The sequence below is a fragment of the Balaenoptera ricei genome, chromosome 3, assembly GCF_028023285.1.
Source record: "Balaenoptera ricei isolate mBalRic1 chromosome 3, mBalRic1.hap2, whole genome shotgun sequence".
In the NCBI taxonomy this organism is placed as follows: domain Eukaryota; kingdom Metazoa; phylum Chordata; class Mammalia; order Artiodactyla; family Balaenopteridae; genus Balaenoptera; species Balaenoptera ricei.
Window position 1 is genome coordinate 12,312,206 of NC_082641.1, and position 22,164 is coordinate 12,334,369.

The 22,164-nt window shown below is 44.5% G+C and overlaps 1 protein-coding gene across 3 annotated transcripts in view; it reads right to left on the reverse strand.

Moving 5' to 3' along the window:
- Window positions 1-19,467, reverse strand: part of ANKH (ANKH inorganic pyrophosphate transport regulator) — a 151,485-nt gene extending 132,018 nt beyond the window's left edge. The window contains exon 1 of one of the 3 annotated variants that reach the window (XM_059916130.1): window positions 19,032-19,467. In XM_059916130.1, coding sequence (XP_059772113.1) covers window positions 19,032-19,127 — 96 coding nt within the window. In that variant the 5' untranslated portion in view covers window positions 19,128-19,467. The remainder of the gene's footprint in view (window positions 1-19,031) is intronic. The other 2 variants (XM_059916127.1, XM_059916129.1) reach the window with 2 other exon arrangements.
- Window positions 19,468-22,164: the final 2,697 nt, after the last annotated feature.

Sequence of the window (22,164 nt, forward strand, 5' to 3'; positions counted from 1 at the left end):
ACCATGGACCCAGCCTTTCCGACAAGCTTAGGATAGAGAGAAAGGGAGGACCACGTGCTTCCAAGTAACTGCAGCTCATTAGGAGACTCCCATGAAAAACTACAAGTGAAAATTCAAGAAGGATTTTTAGTTTGCTTTTTTTAAGTTTTACACTGTTCTATGATGATGAGAAACTTCAAATGTCACAATTGCACCTTTCTATGATAAAGCAGTAGTAATTATTAGGAAGAAGATGACATCTTATTATGAGGAAAAGTAAGGTATACATTGTTTTTAATGCTCTGTTGAAAGAAAAAGAGTGATTTATCTCCCTCCATCCTCCCCTTCACCTCACTCCCCTCCCCACCAAAACAAAACAAAAGAAAAACAGAGAAAAGCAAAAAAAAACAAACAAAAACACACCTCAGAAGAGATAAAAGAAGAAAAATGCTTTCATGCCTAGGAGCTGTCCACCCTTAAAAAGGACAATAGCACGTGTATAAAATGGTTACTTCTATTGTACATTTTTGGAAACCACAGCAACATGCAGACTAGAGGAGCCGACAGTCACCAAGAGGTTAACTGTACTGTGTTCTCATCCAGTCTGGGTTGCAGGCTTTATTTTTTGAAGCCCCACCATCAGCTTTACAGGAAATCCATGCTTTGCTTTCTAAGGTTTTCCTTTTTCAAAATTGACTCCATCCCATTAAAAAGAAAATCTAGCTTATTTCAAACAACCTATAAATATTTTACATCATTCTAAGGGAAACCTCAAACAACAGAAAACTATCAAAATGTTGCCAAGGTTATGTACTCAATGATTTAATAACCTCAAAAGGGAAATACATGTAAACAAGTACATATCACAGTTCTGGGTTAAGGAGGACAGGGTTAGTTTACCAAACAGTGTTGTGTTTTAAAAACATATCACTCTTATTTCCACTGTTGCACATCAGCCTCAGTTGCTAAGGAACTGGCATATACTGGAGATCAGACTTCTTCTTTATAAACTTGTTACAGCAGGTAAGTCCCAAATGCATTCTCTCTCTCATCTGGATTTTGGGGAGGGAAAGCAGTCTAGTTCTATTCTTGTCCTTATTTTCTCCCTTTGTGTAATGGTAAATGATGCAATAAAATCAGAATCCCTACGGCAAAGGACTTTCCCCTCTTGCAATGTTAAATACACAGAGATAGCTTATAAACTATGATTGCTAAACTTTATTTGTATAGAAATCCTTGCAGGTCATTAGGCTATGTATTGGATAGACAGAGGGAGGGAAGGCAGGCTTAGTAGCAATAGTGTTTGCTAGCTATCAGATTACTATTACTTCAGTGTTATTCTGTTTGGAGCCCATGCTATAACGTGTAATATACTATTGCATTGCTATGACATATAATATGTCACATTCAAAGCACTTTGGTTTGGCCACGGCCCACACTGATGACCGAAAGTGCAAAGTGCAGAATACTCTTTACTAGGAGACAACAGCTAATATTATAGTGCTGTTCTTCACATCCGGGTCTACTCAGTCTAATTCCAGCCATGGTTGTGCAGGATGATTCCTCTGTCCTGGATGAAGGTACCTGGCAATCAAACAAGATCGCCATGCACCAATATACTGCTCTAATGTCACCTGCTCTGCACCCCTAAAGAGAAGCTGGTCTTTGTGGGCTCTCAGGACTGAGGGCTGGGAGTGGACAGGGGTCTCCCCAGCACCCTCCTCCACCTCCCTGGGATGCGCCCTGCAGGGTTAAGACCATCTCCACATCAGGGAGCACCTCAGTGGTCGCAAATCACCCTCTTTCCCCTTGAGTGAAATCACCTCCCACAAAGGCATCGTTTTGCATGGTTTTTTTTCACCAGAAAATGATTTCTCACCCAAACACAAGAATAACTGGTTTTCAAGGTAGGCAGTCTCACTAGTGTCTACATTATGACCGGCTGACAAACCCGAATATCAAGTCTGTGCCGCTAGTAATCTCTCCAGATTCAGCATTGGAGGCGAGCTGCTTCCTGGTTGGGGGGGAGGGAGGCCACCTTGATGCGCTGTCCCCTTCCAGCCGCACACCCACAGCGAAGCAAGCTCGGGGTACTGTGCTTAGGAAGACATCGAGTGGACTCAGATAGCTGTCCCTCCATTTAGAGGGACAGATGTGCTTCAGCTGATAGAAGATGGGGGACGTACACACTAACCCTGAGCAGATCACATTTGTCATGTGGCTTATATTTTCAGGCACGGGGTCACTTCACCCAGTGATTTCACTCAAGCCCTTCTGAGGTTCCATCTGTGCCCAGTGCTGTAAGAAGGGGAGCCGGAAGGCAGGCACAGTAGGTGACGTCACACACCAGCCCTGCCCTGGGAAGGGGGGCGTTTCGTAGGGAGATGGGGAGACAGATGGGTAACTATGGAGACGCTGTGGGCTGTGAAGACAGGGGGATGAGGCACAAGGGGCAGTAGCCCGGCGTCTCCAGGAAGGGTGGAACGAAGGCCACTCTCTCTGCCTCTCTGGAGCCGGCTTCCGTGAAAAAGCAAGAAACTCAGCAAGGCAGAAACCCGTGGAAACCAATCTGAAATTAATGAATGCCTGGAAGGGAAAAAAAAAAAAAAAAAGACACCTGATTTATGAAAAGATGCTGAAAAGCAAGGAAACTGAAAAAGTTGGCCAGAAGGCACAGCCAATGAGAGCCCACGTGGAATGTTTTTTTTTTTCACCTGATGATTAGATTTGAAGAAAGTAATACTCTGTAGCATAAATAAGAAGGAACGCAAGACCCTCAGATTCAGAGGAGGGAAGGTGGGGGGGCGGGGAAAAACATCCGGTGGTTTGGGGAAAGCAGAGCCACAGGCTATGATATTGAAGGAAGACAGCCATGAATAAATAAATATGAGGGTGGAATTCCAGGAGGACCCAGGTGGAGCCTGCACGTGACTCTGAACTGCTAGGCCTGTGCTGTGACCCCCCCCCCCTTCAGTGCTGAAAGGGAAGTACCCCCATCCTCTTCCTGAGGACAGAGCAGACCCTCACACAGAATGGGGAGGAGGCTTAGGGCAGGGAGACACACAGGGAAGGAAGGCCGTCCTCCGACTGTGGTCCTCTGATCGGAGCACAGATCACGGCCTCTCAATATATTCGGTGAGAATATATTTTACAAACTGTGAAGTACTCTACAAATGTGAGCTGTGCACCAGTCAAAGCAAAGGGCGATGTTTATTTTGTTGCGTTAAAACTGAGTCCCCCTACGACTGAGTTCCCTTGCTGAGTTTATGATTAATCTCTCTATCCAAAACTTTATTTCCTTTTTTTTTTTTTTAATTATTTATTTCTTTCTTTCTGGCTGTGTTGGGTCTTCGTTTCTGCGCGAGGGCTTTCTCTAGTTGCGGCAAGCGGGGGCCACTCTTCATCGCGGTGCGCGGGCCTCTCACTATCGCGGCCTCTCTTGTTGCGGAGCACAGGCTCCAGATGCGCAGGCTCAGTAGTTGTGGCTCACGGGCCCAGCTGCTCCGCGGCATGTGGGATCTTCCCAGACCAGGGCTCGAACCTGTGTGCCCTGCATTGGCAGGTGGATTCTCAACCACTGCGCCACCACGGAAGCCTATTTCCTTTCTTGTCCCCTCTGACCTCAATCCCTTTCTTGTCCCCTCCGACCTCAATTCTCTGCTAACTGAACACTAATCAACCAGAGTCAGAGGACTAAAATTGCTGTTGTTAACATCGTTAATGTACTATAATTGCTATTATACAAATAATCATTAATGTACAGACTCAGGTTGTTCCTCCTGGGCAAGATGAGCTAACAGACCCGCAAGCCATGGACCACCTCGCCAGAGAATGCACACTGGGGACATCCTGACCGCCTGAAACTATGATGAAGAAATGTCAAGAAAGGTCACAAGAGGATGATTAACCCCAGCTTCTTTGTTCTTCCCCTTTAAACACTGCCCCCCCCCCCAACTCAAAGACCAAATAGGAGTGGATCTGAGGCTTATCTCCCACTCCCTTGCCTAAGGCCCTGCAATAAACCCTTACTTTGTTGCAGACACCTGCTCTCAGACTTTGGCTTTCTGAGCCTCGGGGCACACCAGCCCTTTCTCAGTTACAGCCTCCTGAAAAAAGACTGTCCACTTCTTCTGAACTTAAAAGAAAAAACTGGGTTAAATGTTTGTTTTCCACCCGCTTAATTTAAGGTATTTGTATTAATACTGGCCAATTCTTAAAAAAAGAAAGAAATGTACAAATATATATATTTATTTATTTAAAGGTGTTCCTTTTACAATATGGATATGGTCCAATTACAGAAAATATTTTCATTTCCACAAATTTTCACCTCAGTTCTGAGCTTCCTAGTAGCTTATTGGTTTCTTAGTATTAAATGCTGCATTTTGACTATTTTTCAAGATGGTATCAAGATATCAATGGAATGAGGGCACAGGTAAGCCTACATCAATAGATACAGGTAGATGTTTTAAAATTTTGTTCTCACTAGAAAACTTGGCAATAACACTAGAAAACTTAGCGATAATACATTTAAAATTAGAATTTGAATGCCACTTATGGACTAATCAGGGAAAAGGAAACATGATACAGAAGTGGCAGGCCCCTTGGAAATTAGCTAGGCATGTAAGACATGATTAGGTCACAATAAATTACAGGGCGGCGATCATGAATTTTAAAGTCCACGTAGCTACTGATTGTGAACAGCAGAACAAGTATTTCTCTAGCCATAAAGAAATCAGAGTTATTTTGCATGTGAAAACATTCAAAACTGCCTTCCATGTCACACTAGCAGGGGACAGCTCACTACTACAGACCTTAGATGACATCAGCTTACAGGCAATGGTTTCCCATGGAAATGGCTGAAGGCACGTGACCTTCCTCTTATCGCCATCACCACCCCCGCCTCCCCGGCTGTCCTGGGTCCCGGAAGCCAGCGGGAAGTGTGGGTCCCACAGCAGCCTGCAGGACGTCCAGCCTCAGGCTCCCCTGTTCTTCCGTCTCCCACGGTACACCCAGGAGAATCTGCCCAGTCCCACCTGTTAATTCCACCCCGGGGGGTTCTGTTTCACATCCACCCATCTCTCCTCCAAGTCTTGTCACGTCATCCTCCTAGGACTGTTGGACACTCCCATTTTTGAGTTCTCAAATGACCACAATCACAGCCAATGAGGCACGTGGATAGAGAAGACATTTTGATTTTAAATTCACCCAGTTTCGAAAGCCTGTGGCACCGACCTCCTCCCCTCCCACGTGCCAGCTCCTCCCCTAAATTGTTATTAAGCCAACTGGTCATACAGGTAATTAGGACAAATGATATTTTTCAACATTACTGCTTTTTCCAATGACTACTATTCTAACAGCATTGTTTTCTACTACTCCTCGTTGCAAATAGATAATATTTTAATAACATTTGGGGTAATGTCACTTTGGTCAAGTGGCCTGGAAACCTAACCACAATTTATAATATTATTTCTACAGCAGAATGTATTCTGAATGACTTTTATGAATTACAACCAGGCTGTAAGCTGTAGACAACACCAAAATACAAACACACAAACATAAAGCCATAAAAAGAACCCCTCTAAGGTTGGTCCACTCCCTGCTGTTTACACAGTAAACATTTAATATACAGAGAGAGGGAGCAAAACCAAGGAGCCTCATCAAATTTAATTCCAGATGACATCTCTGCTGTCACCAAGCCCTGGTCTAACTGTAATATTATCCTAAGCACAGCACAAAGATGATGAGGATAAACTTGCTTCCCCCAGAGTCCTAATGTATTCCAATGCCAAATATTCCGAAGTATTTTGAATTTTCCAATCACTATTTCATTAAAGCAAATGGCTGAGAACTGACTGTATTATAATAAAGCATTTTTAAAGCATGAAGGAAAAAATGAATATTCATAGTATTTGCATTTAGGTGAAAATGCAAAGAGCTCCCATTCCGGATAATGTAATGCAGTGGCCCCTTGGGGAGGAGGGGAAGAAGAGAGACAGAAACAGAGCAGCAGTGCTATCCAGATACTAAGTATTTCTTGTTGTTCCCACGGTTATGCATAATTTGTATTCTCGCTCAGGCAAGCAATGTAAGGCATCTCACTCGATCTATTAACGAAGTACCATGACTGAAATGGAACTCATTCCCTGCACCAGCTCTTTTAAAGTTGGGTAGCATCATGGTCAGCTTCATCCCCTCCCGGTGGCCAAGTCCATTTGATTCTAGATAGCTTTTCTCTTTTAGGGCTCCCTCCCTGCCCCCAGCCCTACTCCAGGCCTCCTGCAGCTCGCCGGTGGTGGCCACAAGAGCCTCTTAATCGGTTTCCCCACCTCTGCTCTCACCTCCAATTCATTAGCCACACCGAAACCAAAGTTATCTTTCGAATATGCAAATCCAAGCACATCGCACCCCCACTGAGAACCCTTCAACATTCCCCAGTGGCCTAATGATCAAGGCCAAACCCCTTACCCTGACTGACGGGGTACTGTCCCACTCACAGTAAGCATCTGCCATTTTCCACCTGGGACTCTCTTGCTTTCCAGAATAGCAGATATGGCCACTCTCTTTAGATCTCAGGTCTCAGCTGGAACCAAAGCTTCCCTGACCCTTAGGATGGGTTATAGGATCCTGGGATAAACACCCTATTCTTCCCCTATCTCAGACCTGATCACATTCTTTGGTAGGTGCCTGTTTGCCCTTCTACATTAATCGCTGCACAGCTAAAAGTCAGTCCTTTTTCCTGTTCCGTCTTTAGTGACTAGCACTGGACCTGCCACACCGTAGGTGTTCAAGAAGCATCTGTTGAATGAACACATTCATGAAGACACTCTTGCCCCCTGCATTCCATATTCTCCATTAATAGTGAAACTATTCTCCATTTAATAGGGAAAACACTCCAAAACAGTATAGTAAGCACCTGAGAAAGAGGGTTACAACTTTCAGCTCATTAAGCAGACCCCATAATTTGTTTCAAACACCTTGGTGTGTTACTGCCATGATTATCAACAAGTTTGAAAAAGGCTTGGTCCCATTTGTATGTCTAGATTAGAGAAGGGGCCAGTGGTACATGTAGCTACCCTCCCCAAAATCTATGTCAAACAGCAGCCTATGATTAAGAGCAAATGAAATTTAACCTATCATTTAAAAAAGTGCATGTTACCTAAATCCTAGTAATTCAACTAAAACCAACCAAACAATCAAAAACAACAACAACAACAAAAACCCCACTACTGAGCAAATCCAGCCTTAAACATCTTTTCCCCGAAGTAGGAAAAAAAAAAAACAAAACCCAGCGAAAGTATTGCTGACACACATGTAAAATCCAAGTGTTTCCAGCATCTGTCCTCCAGCATGCTTCCGCCCCGGCTTGCCCCTAAGCCAGCTGGCTCTAGTTTAGCAAGTCCCCTTAATGCGAGTCACGGATTCAATACAGAGCAAGAACAGTCGGCTCTAGTCAAGGACGGGTGACAATAAACAGGTGTAGCGGCAGCACGCCTGGCTCAAAGTCTTAGTAATACCGCTTTACATAGGGGCAGCGCTTCAGACTTTTCAAAGCTCTTCTGTGTCTAGTCTCTGAGTGGTCTGCACTTCCAAAAGAAGGTACAGAAACCCTTTATACCTGTTTAACAGCTGGGAAAGCTGAAGCCCCCAGAAGTCAAGTTCTTTGCTCAAGGTCATAGAGCCAGTGGGTGCAGGGATGGAGGAGGTCAAGTCCAGGGGGGCCTATCAGGAGTGGACATTCTTTCTCTCAACCATGCTGTAGTCAGCTTGCAGCACTGCTAAAAACGACAGAGAAGCCACAGGGACTCAGGGCCTCTCTCAATAAGCATGAACTATTTCCCCTCTCTGTTTGCTCTGCTGCTTTTCTCCAAGGCGGGCTCTAAATAGCAAGAAGACCAGTTTAAACTGAAGAACCCAGGGGCAGGGTGGTAGAAAAGAGAGAAGAACACTTTCTGTTCTATTTCCCCTAAATATCACTAGCTCCGCATTTCCCTAGAACAGTCAACTCCAAAGACTCTCCTCTGAGACCCTAAGCGTGAACTATTGGTCAGACAAGACTGGCTGCTCTGCAGAGAGACTGAACGACCCGGCACAGCTATTCAATCTGTTCATCTTTAAAGTGGGGAAGGTGACTACCCCACCGTACATGCCAGGAGCCTCAGGCAGGACCTGGCACCTTGGAAGGTTGGTTAAGTTTTTCCTCCTCTCCCACGAGTTCACCCAGGAAGTCTGGGGATGCAAACTTCTTCAGCATCACTGAACTCATCCAAAAAAACACTTTTCTCTGCCATGAAACCTGCAGGGACAGATATCTTCCCAGATGTATGAGTAAAACCCACTCACTCCTTTTCCTCCCTGTGCTTCTGCCTAATCCTAAGTGCAGTACGTATTTGGTCCAAAATGTGCTTACTGTAAAGAATGAAAGTCCTGAAAGACTTTAAAAGTATTACATGATGAAAAACTGAACTGATCCCTCAGCATTTAAAAAAATGCTTTTAATAAAAGAAATCCTTTGAAGGAGTTCAGTAGCATGTGGCTTTGAAAGAACTAGAACACAGTTTCCGGGGGCAGAACTCACTGGACGGGAAAATGGAATCCTGGCTGGGAATGTCCACTGGGGGCCGGGGCCACATGCAACAGGCGCCTGCAGGGGAACCTGGGACAACTTTCTACAGCCATGTGGTGTCGCACACAGTGGGAGGCGTGAAAAGGTGCGCATGTGCACAAGTATTTCTAGTGTTAATCCAAAGAAATAATCAGAAGCAAAGATCTCTGAACAAAAATGCTTCAGAGCACTATTTGTAATAGAATGAAACAGGAAAAACTGAACGTCTAGCTACAGAGTATTGTTAAGTAAATTACGGTGTATCCCTGTGAAAGAATGCCATTAATCATATTTGAGATGAATACTTAAAATCAAGGGAAACTGCCTGTGATATAAAGTGGAAAGAGGTTACAATTTTGTTTGAAAATACACGGATAGAAAAGAGATGAGAAGGACATGCACTAAAATAATAAATAGCAATATCTCAAGGTCGTGGGCATACGGTGTGCATCTGTCATTTGTCAGAACTCATGGACCTGTTCGTGTAAGATCTGTGTACCTCACTGTAGGTGAACGATACTGTGATTTTTAAAAAGGAAAGAAACACAGGTTCGCCAGCCTCCTCCCCTGACAGAAGACATATTAAGCCTGAAAGAAATTAGAGTAAATAAGAATTTTAGGAAAACAAAAGTGGCTCTGCAGCTCAGTTACTGATGCCCGCTGCCACCGACTGCTTAAGGCCCTTAGTGGACCTTCGGAACTCAGTCCAAGCTCCTTTCTCCACGCTGCTGAAACCCTGGTTCATCCGGGGAAGACTGGTAAACACTTGGACTAACTACCAACAGTGTCAGGGAACTGCCCAGGTTTGGTAAGCAGCCCAATAGGTGTGAGGCCCAGGTGGTGTTGGCACATAAAGGTGTGAGCCTTAGCGTGGGAGTAGGGGAGGTACGCCCTGACCTCAGGTGGGGCTCCAGGTGATGCAACGCTGCATCGGAAAAGGGACGGGGTGAGAACCATAACCCATCCCAAGAAAAAGCCACAGTTGAATGTGAGTCTGGAGCAGAGAAGAGACCCTTGACTTCCTATTTTGGGTCGGGCTGGTGGCAAGGGTCTTTCCAGTCGCTTCTGCGCTGGTCTTGGCTAGGATCATGAAGAGGTGAAAGTTACCTCTTTCTTATGAAGCGTGGTTACTTGTTACTCTGCTCTGCGCTGTCTGTCTTTATAAAATGTCGAGTTTAGGCCACACGTCGTGGGAGACCGCTGTGTCCCAGCGCGGTAACTTTCCTGCCAAACCATTTAGAGCACTCAGACAATTTGTTTTTCTTTTTTGTAATCTGCTATTTTAGATTCTCCACACTACCATTCCCCTGTATTGAAATGCATGACCCAGTGGCCAACAGATCTCGGGGCTGTTTATGGAGCAGCCGTAAGAGCGTTATCTACTTCTTACCATCTTAAAGACAGCTCGGAAAACACAACGCAGCCACACCTAAGCCAAATGGCACGTGAAAAAAATGACAGTCCCGGACGCAAAAACTTCCCTAGACTTAATGTTATATTTCTAAAAAAACTGAGCAGGGATTCTGACAAGCTTATTGATGTGGACTCATTATTATTTCGTTAAGAAACAACCAGGAGGTGACCAGCTTTCACCATGTAAATGCTCTTGCTGGACCACAACCCGGAAAGCTTCCTGACCCAAACTGATCCTTTCTGTGTCTCTCACAAAATAAGCTACTTTTAGTTCTCACATCCTGGGAAGATTACAGCCACAAAGCCAACTTCTGCCCTCTCTCATTCTTGCCTCAGCTTTCTCCCTAGAAAGTCTCATTAATCTGCTTTTAAAAACATTCAGCTTTTCAGCCATTTCATTCCAACTGAATGTCCTGAGGAGCCTCGACCTCACCTTTCTAGTCACCCTTGGAAGTTCTTATCCAGGGAGTCCCGCTTTTGCTTTTAACTTCCTCCCAGCCCGAAGTCACAGGTCCCCACGGCCAGCCGCAGTCCCCATCCGGGTGGGATGAGCCCAGACGAGGCACAGGAAGTGCACTGGGAACGTGGGCTTGGAGGTGCCTCTCGCCTCCTTGTGCTGGAGAAGAAGGAGCCATACACACAGCCCCTCGCCCCGCCCTGAGGCTGGGGACAGAGATATGGACCCACATTAGTAAGAGGACTGCCCATTCACACTGACAAACCCATCTACAGAGAGGCAACCCTGTAACCGCGCTGGGTGTCACACTCATGGAAAGCCTCGCTGATCTTGTGATATCAAAACCCCATAAAAAATGTAAAAGCCAGCTAGGGCCTGTGAGCTAACTTGGACCAAAATGTACTCTTCCCACAAGAAATGAAGCTGGTCCATCTGTCCCTTGGGACCACGTGGCATTCCTGGACCAGCTGTCCAGGCTGTTTTCTGATAACTCATTATCAAGGAGAATAAATACCACCTTTGCCCTGACAAATAACTAAGCTCTTTCCCTTCCCAAGGCGGACTTGGAAAACATTTTTGGCATGGAGAAGCAGCCGTATAGAACCAGAAAGCTGTGACGCATGAGTCTTCACTTGACTGAGATAACTGTAGTCTTGGTCATTTTAAGCTCATTGGTTCTCAGCATCGTGAGCGGTACTTGGTTTCTGGTATAGCCGCTGAATGATCCCCAAACCACAGAAACAGCAAAATTAAAACAAAACAGAAACAAACCTGGGGTTTGTATGGCTTGATATGAAGTCTGCTAATTTCCCTATCCTGTGACTCTATTCTCATCTTTGCAGATGGGTGGTATCCACTTGGGGGACAGGAGAATTTACAGAGAATGAGGCAGGGGTGACAACCTCCAGATAAGAACTGCCTCTGTGTGGTTGACTGTTCATCGCCATGACCACAGACTCACCGCGCTACTGCAAGTACCGAGTACCCTGCCGCGTACGTTATCACAAACTGCAGTGTGCAATCAGGCATCTCGCTCTGTGATGCTCTGACTGCAAAAGTGCTTCATGTATGTTTTCTCAAATAGGACCTGATTTGAGAGCAGGGCCTGTGTCAAATCTGGCAACACTTCCCTTATGCAAAGGTCACTTACCTGACATTGACTCTAGAATCTCTCTAGAACAGAAACGAAAATAGGGCAGGGTAGGAGAGCTAGTGTAACAAAGTGTATACACTTTTTTCGCAAGGGAGACCTCCAAAATTATTTATTCTTCATTTTTTCATGGATTTCTAATGGATTTTAGTTTCTGGGGCACAGAGCAGATCCAAAGCAGAAAATTAAAAAGCAAGTATTCAACCTGTATTAGCTATTTTTATTAATTATTATTTTTATTTTGTTGGTCGGTGCCAAACTCTTTGTTAAGTATTTTGAGTATCACCTGTCAGTGGATATCCTGTCAGCTGATTGCCAGCACAACATTCACAAGCCACCAAAAAAATGTTCATTGAGTTTTGCATATAGTATTTATTTAATATGGTAGAGAAAGGTGCAATATAGATTCCTTGTACTACAAAAAGAAAAAGAAAACCAGTGATTTGCATTTTAAAGGATGAGCTTCAGGGACTTCCCTGGCGGTCCAGTGGTTAAGACTTTGCCTTCCAGGTCAGAATGGCCATCATCAAAAAATCTAGAAACAATAAATGCTGTAGAGGGTGTGGAGAAAAGGGAACCCTCCTGCACTGTTGGTGGGAATGTAAATTGATACAGCCACTATGGAGAACAGTATGGAGGTTCCTTAAAAAACTAAAAATAGCACTACCATATGACCCAGCAATCCCACTACTGGGCATATACCCTGAGAAAACCATAATTCAAAAAGAGCCATGTACCAAAATGTTCATTGCAGCTCTATTTACAATAGTCAGGACATGGAAGCAATGTAAGTGTCCATCATCGGATGAATGGATAAAGAAGATGTGGCACATATGTACAATGGAATATTACGCAGCCATAAAAAGAAACGAAATGGAGTTATTTGTAGTGAGGTGGATGGAGTTAGAGTCTGTCATACAGAGTGAAGTAAGTCAGAAAGAGAAAAACAAATACCGTATGCTAACACATATATATGGAATATAAGGAAAAAAAAAAAAAGGTCATGAAGAACCTAGTGGCAAGACAGGAATAAAGACACAGACCTACTAGAGAATGGACTTGAGGATATGGGGAGGGGGAAGGGTAAGATGTGACAAAGTGAGAGAGTGGCATGGACATATATACACTACCAAACGTAAAATAGATAGCTAGTGGGAAGTAGTTGCATAGCACAGGGAGATCAGCTCAGTGCTTTGTGACCACCTAGAGGGTTGGGATAGGGAGGGTGGGAGGGAGGGAGACGCAAGAGGGAAGAGATATGGGAACATATGTATATGTATAACTGATTCACTTTGTTATACAGCAGAAACTAACACACCACTGTAAAGCAATTATACTCCAATAAAGATGTTAAAAAAAAAAAAAAAAAAGACTTCGCCTTCCAGTGCAGGGGGTGTGGGTTCAATCCCTGGTCGGGGAGCTAAGATACCATATGCCTCGCAGACAAAAAACCCAAACATAAAACAGGAGCAATATTGTAACAAATTCAATAAAGACTTTAAAATTGGTCTGCATCAAAAAAAAAAAACTTTAAAAAATAAAAAGGATAAGCTTCAGTTATCAAGAAAATGCACTCACAGAGGTAGCTCATATCTAGATAATTCTGCAATAAAACAGGGTTTTCTATATTTCTATGACATTGCCATATCAACTAATAAAGTCATAGGTGTTAAAAAAACACTGGATTTAATTTTTAAAATGTACATATGACCCAATTCACTCTGGTGTAAGTTTAAAGAGATTTATTTATTTCAGAGCAAAAAGACATGGAAACCAATTACTGGCCACTAATATAAAACTGGGCTTGTCACATCAAAAAAGTGAGATGATGCTATAAACGATATTACTTGGTACGCTTTTAAAACTGCTTTTAAAGAATCAGATGTATAACTAGAAAGAGATTTAGATATTGTCTTGACGTAAGAAGTATTTGATTATCTTTTGAAGGAGATGCTGGGAAGACGTATTCTGACAAAGTAGTAGTTAGGCTGGTCATCAAACCACCTCAATAAATAAATGAGTAAAGAAACAAACCACAGAATTATACCTTTGTGGCTCTAGAAATAATCTACTTACCTAAGTGCAGTGAAAGAGAGGTACTTTAAACACAGATGTACATCTAAAGAAAACTGGGAAACACAGTGGAGAAGTGAGTATCAATTAGACTAAGGAGGTCACGGTGTCCTTGACTAAATACGGACTGCCAGTGACCTCATTTTCTATGTATGAATGAGAAGCTGAAACAGGCATCAAATTATGCTAGGCATAAAGCCCAAGGCAGTCAGAGAAAACACATTATCTACTTATTACACAGAGATGCTCACTGAAACTTTATGTTGGAAAAAACAAACAAAAAACCTCAGCATTTAAACAATAGGGGAATATACAGCAAAGGAAATTACTGGATGTTCATGTAATCACATATCATACTGCTATTTAAAATCACAGTTAAATACTTTTAAGTGATATGGGAAAAATGCCTCTGTGTTCTGTGAAATATATATATATATATTAAAAAATATGTATATATATATATGTACACACACATATGTATATCCTCAATTATGTAAAAAAAAAAAAATTGGCAGGAGATACCCAAAATGTTAAAGGGGTTTTTTTCTTCAGAGTCGAGGTATTTTTACTTTTTTCCTCCATTTTTTAATATGTAACCAAACTTTAAATGTTATATGTTACTTTAATAATTGGAAAAAATAAATGTTGTTTTGAGATTTAGTCCATTAATATAGAATAGATTGGAGGAGAAAAAAGTCTCTCACCGACAGTTACTTAGAAACTTAACCTGGGATTTACTTTTCTGTCTGTAAGTACTTTGGAAAGTGGAACATACAATGGACACTTTTGTTATTACTTAGGGCAAGCTCTGCCTGGGGAGGTCTCTTCCATCACTTAGTGACGTTGGATGACGAGTCCCTGCCCAGTAGTGGCCAGTGCCATGCACAACATTCACTTAAAAAAAAATTCCTGTACCTCCTGGAGACCTTTTTTTAAAGGGGGGTGAGGTGGGGGGCATTTCTTTACTTAGTAGATGAGAACATTTATTAAGCTACTTTTCCTGGGCTTCTCTCTCTCTTTTTTTTTTTTTTTTTTCCCCATTTTGTGATGTTAGTAATTTGAAACCCTCTTATACTGTGGAAGCCTAACTCTAGGTTTCTTAAGTTAGAAAGGAGGGCTGGGGAAACATGAAACATTCCTATTATACAACTTACTCTAGTAATCAACAATCCATATGCAAAACTCTTCGTTCACAGATAAAACCCTTGAGTCTTTGATCTATTATATTGGACCCAACCAAATTCAGTGATTCACTCAAGGTTACCTGAAAGAACGCAGGTAATCTCGTGAGTGTCAAAGAGTAGCCTGCCTGAACACATTTCTTCTAAAGTGAGAACAACTTCAACTTTTTCTCTTTCAAGTCTTCACAAGAGCTGTCCTTAACATTTTTAAGTGTCATTAGGTACCTTACAAAAAAAAAAAAAAAATCACTGATTTATTCTACATAATTTGGTGAACTTGGCTTTTAAGGAATTCAGGGACTTTGTACCAAGTTTAATTTTAAACAGAAATCACAGTCTTCTTAATATGGCGAAATCAAATGGACATTTGCAGACCCCTCTGAAGAAATACATTGTATTTCTTCAACGTATCTTCGTATCTTCCATCTTTCTTTAGCAATCTATATTGCTCTAATGATGAAGACTAAGTGATTTCTAAATAATTTTGTGAAGTATCAGTTGTTTCTTATCTTTTTTCCTCTCTTTTAACCAAAGGCTATGCCAACCTTGTCAAAATAAGATACAGCATTGATTTAATTAATTATCTGGATAATTTGGCCCTTCTAACATGACCCTCTTGGTCACAATCTCCCTTTTCTGAGAAGTCTCGTTATGATTGGCTTACATCTGTTGAGTCTTCAAAATTCAAACTATGACAGCTAAGATTACATTTAAGCCAAGGCTGGAACTCCGAAAAGCCAGAACTTACTTCTAAATGTCTAAGAACTCCTGGGAGTGGCTCTCAGTGTGCAAGCAGAGAGCAGAGTGGCTAAGGGCCAGGAGGATATGGCTGGAGCCCGGGCTCTGGCCTGCACTGCCTGTGTAAACTTGGACAAGGGCCTTAACGTGACTAGGCCTCTTATTCTTTCCTCATATATAAACATGTGCTGAGATGTTATAAGCACCTACTAAGTGCTCGATGAATGGAAGCAATGAACACTTTTGCTTCTCAATCTGTAAAAATAGAAATAAAATGCTAATTCCACATCTACTGCAATTATCATCAAGTGTTCTACACACCTAAAGGGTTCTACAAACATTGTTTTAGTTTCTGCAATAAGGGTGTACTCTCATTTCTTCCACGGTGCCTATGCTTAATATTAAAAAGCAGGTCATTTTATTCCATACAGCTTTTTTTTTTTTTTTCAGTGTAGAATTCAACACTTGCCTCCACCCCCAAATTACTGCCACCATCAAAATTGAAAAATGGGATGATAGATTTCATTAGAGTAAATATTCCATAATATTTGGGTTTCTTCCCCGACTGGCCTATAACATTACAGGGAAAGCTCTACATAATGGATAACATTCATGGAAAACATCAGCAGGCCCTGGACGGGCTGTTACAGGCTTCTTCACAGCAGCCCCACACGCGGCACTAATAGCTCTGAGATAATGTGTAATTCCTTCACACAGTCACATGTGCTGCTTATTCAAATTTTAGTGGGATCTTGCCTATAGCTGGGTTTTCATTTTAAAGGTTCTGTCCACATTTCCGACAGAAACCACAAACTGAGAATGTTTATTATCATTAAAAAAAAAAAAAAAACTCATCTAGGGAACATTTACAATGATTTCAGTATCCTTCTGTTCTTGACAAGTTAGAGACTGAAAAGCTAATGAGCTATTTTATTTTTTAATTTTGGGTTTCTTCATCATCTCGAACACCCGTGAACCAGGGACTGTTTTGACCTTTGGCCTCCCATGTCACCTAACCTACTTTAGAATTAGTAAATTACTGAAATGAGAATCATTGTTCACTCATAGCAAGGTATAATATACACCTGCCCACTCTGAAAGAAGCACAGTAGAAACCTACATGTGTCCATCTGTCCACAGAATGTGACAAGACTCCAAGTCTACCGTAGACCCGTATTTGCGTAAAATAGGTTCACTGTTCCTCCTCTTTATTATGCCTCAAAGCAGTTGGGGTAAAATGTTCTTTCATTCATGACCCACCTATGACCAGGTCACTCTTTAGCTCACATTGCAATTCTTTCCCTCCAGTTCAACAGTAAGAAAAAGTAAGTTCTGTTCTTTGCACCCTGCCCCATTTTGCAAAATTATCATCTGATACTGGAAGGCAAAGCAAGGTTTTGGAAACATGTCAATTTCTTCCCTCCATCCCCCCACCCTTAACTCTGATAAAATATCTCTACCACCAGGCAGCCTGTAACCTCATAAATACACCGGTGCTTAAGGGATAAGGACCTCAAAGGACACTTACTGATAAAACTTGCTTTGGTGCAACAAGACAACTCTTCCAGCACTTTGCTTATGTCACCTATGACAAGGAAGTTAGCAATGTCTCAAGGATGAGTGTGAATTATTAGACCCACTAGGATAGACCACCTGTGTAGTCTTTTATGTCTAGCTTCCCTTTTGTGACCTCAGGGAGACCCCTTTCTTTACACTCAAATCAAACCCTTAGTTATATCACCTTGCATTAAATCAAGGCAAATGTGAGGCAATACTGTGGGATGTTTCAGGCCATTTAATTATGGCAAAGAATACTCATTTCTTCCAGTTATCCCTACATAATACACACACACACACACACACATACACACAGCTGCTACAGTTCAGGGACAAGCGATCAGGTGAGCAGCCTGGACTTTCTGACAACCTTTGGGGCAGCTCCAATTAGATAAGCTTTAAAACAGTAAAAGGTTGAGGCGAATACACAGCACTTGACTCATCTAAAATGTGCAGTGTAATAAATTCAGGCCTAAAAACCTTTCCAAAGATTAGAGGAAATGCCCAAAGTCACCAGTTAGTTATGCAAGAAGGGGAGATTTTTTTTGGGTGGGGGTGGGAAAGTAGAGCATCAGAGGAGCCCTTGGGGGACCCTGGGGAGGTGCTGGCAGAGCAAAGTGGCAACAGAAAAGATATAATATTTCATCAAAAGAAATAAATTGGCTTACTAGCTAGACAAAGGTCTCCAGAGGCTACGCTGCAATACATTGTGAACACTTGTCAGCAATAAAATTCGAACTAAAAAGTAGCTTACAAGGTGGGCTAAGTATTCGGGAGCTAAACAGTTGAAATCAATCAAAAGTTCTGAGCACAGAGAGACAAATGCAAGCAGATATTCATCAAAAGGAGGAGTCAAATGAACCCCCTTCCGAAAAACTGTTTGGTTTTTTAAAACTAAAGGTGCATCAAGATAGGTGCCTTTTCTATAGAAACATCCTTTGAAGTCTCTTGACTTAAAGGAAAGGAAATAGAGTGCTACAACGTCAGGAGCTGCTCAATCACATGCCGGGGCCAGTTCCGACACTTGCCCATCAAGGTGACAGGCTGCTGCCCTCTTCCCCTCAATCCTCTTTCCCCCAGTCCTCTTCCTGGCCTTAAAAATGCAACTGCATCCCGCCGCAGGCCTGCGGAAACGGGCCTGCGGAAACGGGCCGCACAGGCAAAGTGCGGAGTACCAGTGCCCCGCTGGCTGGAGAGGCTGCAGCGCTTGATTTGCAATGACGCCACATGGAGAGAAATGGGGGAAAACATGAAGAAGAAACAAGGATGAGAAGGCAACAAACAAAATGTGCTCCCCTTCTTTAGTGGTGCAAGACGGAAACAAAGAAAGAAAAAAAAACCCAAACTAGAGATGGCCAATGGTCGGCTTATCAGGACACATATGGGACGCCTCTAATCCATACATGAGCTTAAAAAAAAACAAAAAAACAAATAGAAGTACCTGGGAAATCAACTTGGACACATTCTAATACAAAATTCTCCCCATGATCACCATCACCACAAACTCGGGATAGATAAAACCCCCAGCACTCAAGCTATTAGAAACTACATTTTACTTACAAACCAGAGGTTTATATAATCACAAATTACATAATACTCCTTCTGTGCACTAAAAATCCTTCTGTAGGTGAAGCTCCAAACCCTCCGGTCTTTTAACGTTTTCCAGGGAGACCTGGAGAAGTCTGCGCAAGAACTGGGGGGAGGGGGGAATGGAATGCTGGAAAATCATCTTTGACAAGCTGTCAACCCAACCAAATGTTCCAGGATAAAAAGAGACTCGGAGCAGGTGACTCTCCTCTGTCCCCATCCCCTGCCGCACGGGCGTCTAAGGCCAAGGCAGAGGGAGCAGGGCGCAGGGTGCGGGGCGCGGCCGGGGCTTACCTGCTCCCCGAAGTCGATGGCTATGTTGGTGATGCCCAGGGGCACCAGGAACCGGATCAGGGGCCAGTAGTGCGTGAGCGCCGGGAATTTCACCATAGTCCCCGCCGTGGGCGGACCCCACACACATCTGCCGCCGGGAGGAGACTCTGCCGGGAGGCGCGGGCCGAGAAGGCCGGGCGGGGGCGCGGGCGGACGGAGGCCGGGACCGGCGGGGTCTCGGGGCGGCGGCGGCGGCTCCTCGTCGCGGCTGCGGCGCCCTCTCCAAGCGCGGCTGCTCTAGCAGGAGATCCGCAAGCTCAAGTCCATCCCTGCTGCCCTCCCACACAACAAAGATCTGTCGGGAAAAAAAAGAGGAGGGACGGCGGCGGCGGCGGCGGCGGCGGCAGAAGGTTCCGCTGACAGCGGCTCCATTATAAGCGCTCTGGGGCCCGGAAATAAATAACCGCGCGCACGAGGAGGCGCCGCCGCCGCCGCCGCCGCCGCCGCGGTGCAGAGGAAATCAGGGGCGGGAGCGGAGGCGCGGACACCGCCGGCGGCCAGGGGGCGGGCGGCGGGCTGGGGAAGGGGCCGGGCCGGGCGGGCGGCGCCCTCCTTCCCTCTTTCCCTCCGCCGCCGCCTGCGCTCGGCGCGGCCGCGGGGGGCGCTGCGCACGCACAGGCCGCGGAGCCGCCGCCTCCGCCGCGTCCCGGCGGCGCGGGGTGGGACTCGCCGCGGTGCCCCTGTGGGCCGAGGGGCGGCGGCGCGACGTTGCTGGGGAAGCGGGCCGGGGGCGGCGCGTGGCCCGAAGCCCGAGGGCACCGCGGGGGGAGCCTGAGGGGCGGGCGCACCCAGCGATCCGAAGGCCCCGGAGCAACCCGGGTTCCCTGGCCGGGCCCTGTCGCCTGAGCCCCGCGGGGCCCGGGCCTGGGGTCCCCGCGCTGTCCGGGAACCGGCCGGGGCGTGTGGGAGACGGGCCGCCAGGGCCGGCGACGTGAGCGCGGATGCGCGAGGAGGGATCGGGGCGCGCAGGGGCCGGGAGGGAGCGGGTTTGGGAAGCGCCCACTGCCCGCCTGGCGGGAACCGCGCCGGCCCCCATCCCCGGGTGGCCGCCTCGAGGCAGGCGGGGACGTGAGGAGGAGGCCGCTCCCGGAGGGGACCTGCTTGGGGCCCACCTGGACAGCTGGGGGCCCGGGAGAGATGGAGGCGTCGCTCTGGGCGGGCGCGAGAGACCGAGAAAAGGAGCATCTCTCTCAGGGTGTCCAGGGGCGACGGGGACCGCATCCCGGGGTAAATGCGAGGAGGGCCTCGGGGACCGTCCCCGCAGGCGCGCAGGCTGAGCCGGCCGGCCCTCGGGGTACCCAGACCTGCCTCCAACGGACTTTGCCTGCTGTGAACTGAGATTCTCCTCAATGCACCGCTATTGTAAACAAGAACAACAAAACTCGAAAAGTCTCTTTTCAATATAGAAGGGGAAAGAAAAATCTGTTTTACAATACTTGTCCCAGTGATTTCAGGGTTAAGAATAGCCATGCTGAGTGTTTTACCTAAAATTTAAGAACAGTACGGCAGGCATTAAAGCCAGCATCCATCTCTGCCCCAGCGCGCTGTGACCAGAGGGTGGAGGCCGCAAATGAAAAGCGCCTCAAGAAGGGAGTGCGTGAAAATCATTGTACCTTAAAGGAGGGTAAAAGAAGGCCTCGTGTACAGGTCTGGATTCACTGGTGTGTGACCTGGAGGCTCGCAGAGGTCTCAGGACTTAGAAGGAGCTGTGCCCGGTTTAGTGTTCTGCCTCTGGAAATTAATGATTTTTGAAGGAGGGGTCGGCAAGTTATGTAGCCTGTCCTGCTTATGTTATTTTGCACTGCCCCCTCACAACGCATCTTTTAAAGTTTACTGAGCATAATAAATTAATTTATTATTAAAATAATAAAATGTGCACCCAGGAACGAGCCTATTACCTCACATTTCGCAGTGTAAAAGTTGTGTTCATAGTAAGCATGAGCTCTCCACCTCCTGGGTTCAGGTATTTCACAATTATTAGAAAATATTAAATGTTTTCCATATTTTATGCCTTTAAAAGACCTTTTAAAATTCCAAACAGAGCAAGGCCTTGAGAAATAGGAAGCTAATTTACCTCGTAACTCTGATGTAACCTCAAATTACATGCCCTATAATTAAAATGAAATTCTGGTAATTATTTATTGTGTTAGATATGTCAAATAGTATTATTTAAGAGATGTCCCAGCAAAACAGGAAGTTCTTGGGTACAGGACTCTCCTCAATAGCAAGTTCCTGAAAGGTGTGTTTTAATATAGTTCGATCTTGTTTTAAATATACCGAGACAGCCTATTATTTAAAGGAATTCTCAGGGAAGGAGTTCTTTTCTAGAGCAAAGATCACCTTATGGTTTATCATTCTGTCGACTAGCAATTTTACTTAAAGCAATCTCATTACACTGACCTTTGTCTAGAATGTGGGGTTGATAAGGTTCTCAGTAGACCTTCAGCAAGCCCAGTTTGCTTTGGTTGGTGCCCGGACAAGCACCAGCCGCATTGCTGGTGCTAACTGAAACAAACGCACACCTTGGTCTTAAGAAGGAACGGTGAGAAAGTTCCAGTGAATCAATGAGAGGTCATCATCCTTGTTTGAGTATTCTAAGTGTGCTTTTTTAAAATAAATGATTTAATAGTGTCATCTTTGATTATGGCAAAGAGCACTTTTTAGGTTTGAAAGGGCTTTGCATTTCAATCACACTATGGCAATGTGGAACTGAATGGAACAATTAATTACTGTTTTTTCTGTCAAAGTTTTAAAATCTGATAGATTTCGAAGGGAGTTTTTGACCTTTCTCTCTCTCTCTTCCTCTTTTTAACTTAGCAGTTGTTTGAAAAGATAACTCCAGAATACAGGTGATGGTAATGAATAGGAAGTTTTCTAAATTACCCAGAAGCCAAGAAGAGATCACGAAGTCATTTAAATTAGATTCAGAGAGTGTTATATTTCAGAGGGTACAGCTTTACTTTCAATGTACAAAGTTTTTAGTTTAGGTTTGATTGCTTTCAGCCAAAGACCATTACAAGATCTACAGACTTTATATTCAACAGTGTAAGAAAAAATTATGTACCTATAGGAAAAAATGCTGGAAAATAATATG